The following is a 6,018-nucleotide window of genomic DNA, read 5'->3' as shown; positions in this document are numbered from 1 at the left end:
AGGCTGCAGCGTGGGGGGGGCTGGGGGTGGAAATGAACAAGAGAAATCGGGCAAAATGTCCTCATCTGGGGCTCTGTGCTCGTCCAGCTCCATCTTGCATCAGAACCCCTTCTGTTTGGGGACTTGTTTGGGTCACCTTCAGCTTACAGAGCACCGAGAAACAGGAGCAGAGGTCTGACAGACAGACAGTGGCGGGCTTCTACAGCCCACGCAATCTACGCTAAGATCCCTCGTGTGTGGTACGGCCTCATGCCTTCAAACGTTAGGGTTAGTCCACCGTTTCTCCATCAGAACTGACAGCTATGGACTGTACATTTTCAAACATCTTAACAAAGTTGAGTGGTTCTACTTAACCATCACCGACCATCTCACGAGGATTGCACAGTGATGACGGCCTCACTGTCCCTCTGAATGGCGAGGGTGGGGTTGCACTGGGAGGCGCAGTCCTCAGGCGGTAGCTGGGTTTGGGCCTCCTTCTCCTCCTCCTCGGCGGCCCGGAGGGAGCAGTCGACGCTGTCGTGCACGGGGCTCGCTTCGACCCCGGTCCCCTCCTGCTCGCTCGCGGTGCCTTCTCTACCTTCAGACGCGTCCCTCTTCTCGTCATCATCGTCCGCTTCTTCCTTCTTCACCTTGCAGCGGCACACCTCGATGCCGGAATCTCCCGTCAGGCGGCGGTGGCGGAAGTGGTCGTCCTCGTCCTCGTCCTCGTCCTCCCCGGCGTCTCCCTCCACGTCCGAGGCGGCGGCCGACACGTGGCTGTCCGGCTCGAAGAAGTCCACGTTGGAGGAGAACAGGGCGTGTTTGGGCGGCGACAGGGTGGCCCTAGGGGACGGGCTCTCCTGGGCTGGGTCCTTCCCGCGGCGGCGGACCTCCTCGTCTACCGGCAGGGACATGGTCGCCCCTAGCGGATCGGACAGCACCAGAGGCGCAGGAGGCTGGGGGGGTGATGCTGCACACTCCGGTCCGGCTGGAGGTGGTGGTGGTGTTGGGGTGGGAGGAGGGTGTGTGAGGGCGTGCTCGGAGCCCAGGGATCCAGGTTCCAGGGTGGTGGCGGCGCTGCTGGGGACTCTGGAGCCTCCTCCGACGTCACTGGGCGTGGTGGCGTTGCTGGTGTCGGTCTCGTCGGTGACCTGTGTTAAACCAAATGAACACGACTTTCAAATAACTTGAGTGCCTCTATTCACGTTCAGAACAGGACAACTCCGTAGCTACCAGTCTCATTGCAGCCGGTCAACAACTGTATACATAAAAAAAAAAACACGGCACATGCGTAGATGCGTTCCCAGGGTCAAAAGGTTAAACACAATGAGGGAGTATACAGGTTAACAACCTGCACGGAGAAGGAGGTGCTGCTGTGGGAGGTGAGGGAGCAGGACTCGCAGGAGCAGCTGGTGTAGTTGCTGTGGGAGCTCTGGGAGGAGGTCATGCCGCTGGGGCCGGCGGGGGCGTGGGCGTAGCGCGACGCCCCCTGCAGGGCGAACACGGAACTGTACGGGGGAGGCGGGGTGTTGGGCTGGGCTGCCACCTCCTCATAGGAGGGGAGTTTGAAAGACGCCAGGAAGCCTGAGGAGGAAAAACACACCACATTTTTACTCAAAATACTGACCAGATTTTTTTTTATTTACTCAGAGATATTTATTAATCTATTTATTAATTGTTATTTATTATTATTTAGCTGTGGAAGATAATGTTCACAGCATCCTACGTTTTTTTAGCTGACTGTTGCTGCCTCTAGTGTTTCGTTGTCTTTGTGACAATGACAATAAAGTACTTTGAACTTTGAACTTTGAAAGAAGTTGGAAAATATGCAAACCATATCTGGCTGTCAGAAACAATTCATGACGCATTACACATTGTGGCTATATTTACACAGGTAGTGGTAGTCTAGAAGCCTAACATCATATCGGTTTAAGATGAGCAGCCACATACCATCAACAGGTGCTATTGGTCTCTATCATTAACACAATAATCTCATATCTCATTCACCTTCTACACTGCTTCTTAGTTATTAACTTCATTCAATTCAACAGATACACCAATGCTAATACCCAGTGGTGTAACAGCCCACATCTTTATCGCAACCCCTTGTGGATTCTATAACCACAACCAGGGGCGACAGTAGTACAGGAGGAAGAGAAGTTGTTAAGTAATCAGAAGGTTGCTAGTTCGATTCCCACTGTCGAAGCGTCCCTGAGCAAGACACTGGACCCCTAATTGCTACTGATGATGATGATGTGCAGTGTGCCATCAGTGTGAATGTAAAATGTCTATACATCGCTTTGGATAAAAGTGTCTGCTAAATGACTAAATGTAAATGTAACCACATAAATGTAAAAGCAAAGATCATTCATACTGAGATCCAACATGGAGGCCGGGTAGTTGCAGGCCCCGTGGTAAGCGATGAGGTTGATCTCTCTCTGCCTCTGCTGCTGTTGGATGCGCAGCTTGGCTCGCCTGTGCCGATATGCACAACAGCAGCTGAACAGGATCAGGACTGTCCACAGCAACCAAAACCCTGCACACAAACACACACACACAATCACACACACACACACACACACACACACACACACACACACACATACATACACATACACATACACACACCCACACACACACACACACACACACACACACACACACACACACACACACGAACAATTTACTAATGCGGTCGAGAGAGGGACTTGTCTGACCAGCATAATATATGGAATAGTACACACTAAAAATCTGCATGGGTCAGCGCAGGAGGCTTTTAAAGTCAGTGCAGATGCCGCATGGTTGGCCAGCACTACCCCTGGCCAGCAGCAGTTTATTAGGGCGTCCTTTGTACTTAATGGTTCTGATTAAAAGCTTGCTTCTGTACTGCATTTCGGTTTACCACTGCCATCCTCCAGGTTTGTTTTGGTGCTAGCAGATCTCATGGGACCCTGGTGGATGTGTCCTGTAAGTGTACTTAATGGTTCTGATTAAAAGCTTGCTTCTGTACTGCATTTCGGTTTACCACTGCCATCCTCCAGGTTTGTTTTGGTGCTAGCAGATCTCATGGGACCCTGGTGGATGTGTCCTGTAAGTGTACTTAATGGTTCTGATTAAAAGCTTGCTTCTGTACTGCATTTCGGTTTACCACTGCCATCCTACAGGTTTGTTTTGGTGCTAGCAGATCTCATGGGACCCTGGTGGATGTGTCCTGTAAGTAGGATGCTTTGATTTCGATTAAAACCTTGCTTCTGTACTGCATTTCGGTTTACCACTGCCATCCTACAGGTTTGTTTGGGTGCTAGCAGATCTCATGGTGGACCCTGGTGGATGTGTCCTGTAAGTGAAACACACAGTAGTATCAGCCGGGACTTACACCACAGCTCATAGTAGTAGGTGCAGCAGCCCGTCTCTCCACAGCAGTGGCCCGTCTCACACAGATAGCCAGGGTTGTTGTTCACTCCGTGGCAATACTTTGTACTCTCCATTGTATGCTGGCTACCTTGATATTTCACACCCTGTGTGTGGAAGATTAAAGGAAGGAGGAAAGAGAGAGGTGATTAATAACTGAGTCAAAACTAGCTTCTTATTAAAGCTAAACATTCAGTATAGCCACTAAGTTGGCCATATGTAGCAAAACGAATTACTTCTTTTAAAGGTTTACTGTGTGTTTACAGTATGAGTTTTTCAATTTAAATAATTTCTTAATAATTATAGAGATGCAACCAAAAGAAACATGCATTAAACATACAAAAATGTACTTTTGTGCAAGAAATGTGATATGTACACACAAAATACACACAAAGTTGGCCATATAGCAAAACGAATTACTTCTTTAAAGGTTTACTGTGTGTTTACAATATGAGGTTTTCTATTTAAAAGTTAATAATTATAGAAATGCAACCAAAACAAACATGCATTAAACATATAAATTGTACTTTTGTGCAAGAAATGTGATATGTACACACAAAAATACAGTACCGGGTATAGCTTAGAAACCACAGAACAGGACAGATAGCTCTACATGCAACAGGACGGTTCATGCGTTTCTCGCCTTGCTCATGGCTCCCATATCAGCGCCGGTTACCATTTCAGCAGATACAGCCACCTGTGAGTTGATAGTCAATGATAGATGTCAGGAAGTCATGTTTAAAAAATTCAACGGGCTTTCTTTGCTGTCACTGCACAAATCTAAGATATAAACGTATTACTGGGTTGTTTTCACCTTTTGAATAGTTTCAGGAGTAACTGACACCTGTAACAAAGTAAAATACAATTCAATAATTCACTTACTCTGGGAAATAGGGAACCCAATAAAAAGAGTATTACTACGGTGTTTACATAATGACGCAGCTCGGATAGACTGTCCACATGAAACTGTAATCAAAGACAAGCAAGAGAAACATCCTATATATGCTGGTAGGTGGAGAGCTGGAGTTTGTTTTATGGATCTGTGGTGGAAGAGAAGAGGCAGCTTACCTCAGCTCTGTTCCCATCTGGCTCCGGCAAGGAGATGGTCATGGGCTGATGACGAGAAACACCAAGAGGCAAGAAAAGAGAGTAGGCATTAACACGCTAGAATAGCCAGGGGATGGGTAAAGAGAACAGATTCTCCATGAAAAGCGATGAGTTCCTCGAGGCCTCTCTGTGCACTTTGCACCTTCTCCTCCTCCTCCTCTCCACACACACACACCCTGGCTGGCTGTTAACAGCTCAATCCCTCGTCTCATTCACACATCTGCTGTGGGACCCTGTGTGTGTGTGTGAGCCCTGCTCCTGTACCGCGCCGTGAGCGTCCCAACCCTGGCTGTACGGAGTGGCCAGCCTCCTCTCTCTCCTCTCATGTGCCTTCATTCGGCCCAGAGCAGGACAATGGCTCCTCTCTCCCTCCGTGGAGCAGGGCATCCCCTCAATGGGCCTTCACAGAAGCAGCAGACAGCCAGTGCCAAAAAAGCCAGACACTCCAGGCTCTCAGATCCAGCTATCCTCAACCGACCCTAAGCCCACACACAAGCCACAACCTCCATCGCCAACTGACCCTAAGCCGACACAAGCCACAACCTCCATCCCCAACCGACCCAAAGCGCACACAAGACACAACCTCCATCCCTGCCTCATCTTTCTGCATCTACCAATTTATCCAGAGAGTTTTATCACACACTCCAGCAGAGTTTTCCCTCTCTCTCACACTCTCACACACACTCACACTCACACTCACACTCACACTTACACACACACTCACAGTCACACACACACACTCACACACATTTTACACAGACGATATGTCGGAGCTCATTACTTATTCATCTTGCATGGGCTGTGTGCAGAGAGAGAAGCCACTGTCTCCAGGTCAGTGTTGCAGGAGTCTGAAGGTCAGTCTGAAGTGTATTTAAGATCCACATTAAAGTAACACACAATCTGATTATTGATTCACTTTCATCGTTGACAGGGAACGTTGAAAGGGTTCTTGGCTTCAAGCAATTTAAGGAAGAAAAAGACAGAGAGAGAAACAGATTAAAGTATAATCTTATAGGACAACTGCTTAATTGTGAGCGTTCTCGATCAGTGGCTAACTGTTTTAATTGTGTCTCTAACTTGCATAAGACTGCAGAGAAAACACCTTTCCATTTCCACCAAGGATCAGACAAGGGATACATGGCCTGCCCTGCATGAAGAGTCTGGACTTACCCCCTCACTCCCCCACCAAGCTACTCCGCTCAAATGAATGGATGTTATAGGTGTCCTGCTATACGCTGTTGGTCCAATGCTACTCCGCTCAAATTAATGGATGTTATATGGTGTGCTGCTATACGCTGTTGGTCCAATGCTACTGCTCTGCCCAATGACTGTTAAAAGCATGGATACCATGGCATCATGCACTGATGTCAGGCTACGCACCATGGGCGACCGGGCCTTCTCCTCTGCAGCGCCGCGCCTGTGGAATAGCCTCCCGGACCACTTAAGGGCAACACAGACACTAGACTGTTTTAAGACTGGCCTAAAAACCTTTTTATTCGGAAAGGCGGTTCCTACTTTTTA

The 6,018-nt window shown here is 48.5% G+C and overlaps 1 protein-coding gene across 1 annotated transcript; it reads right to left on the bottom strand.

Moving 5' to 3' along the window:
- Positions 1 to 368: 368 nt before the first annotated feature.
- LOC308381666 (uncharacterized protein) lies at positions 369 to 3,467 on the bottom strand (the record flags this gene model as incomplete). The annotated part of the gene is made up of 4 exons (XM_080859253.1): positions 369 to 1,130; positions 1,331 to 1,563; positions 2,354 to 2,515; positions 3,356 to 3,467. 4 exons carry the CDS (start codon positions 3,465 to 3,467, stop codon positions 369 to 371), a joined length of 1,269 nt encoding a protein of 422 aa, XP_080715379.1.
- Between the last annotated feature and the right edge of the window lie 2,551 nt (positions 3,468 to 6,018).

This window comes from Sprattus sprattus (assembly GCF_963457725.1).
Source record: "Sprattus sprattus genome assembly, chromosome: 20".
Classification (NCBI taxonomy): Eukaryota; Metazoa; Chordata; class Actinopteri; order Clupeiformes; family Clupeidae; genus Sprattus; species Sprattus sprattus.
Note: the sequence above shows the minus strand (reverse complement) of the source record. Positions and strands in the feature narration are given on the sequence as shown.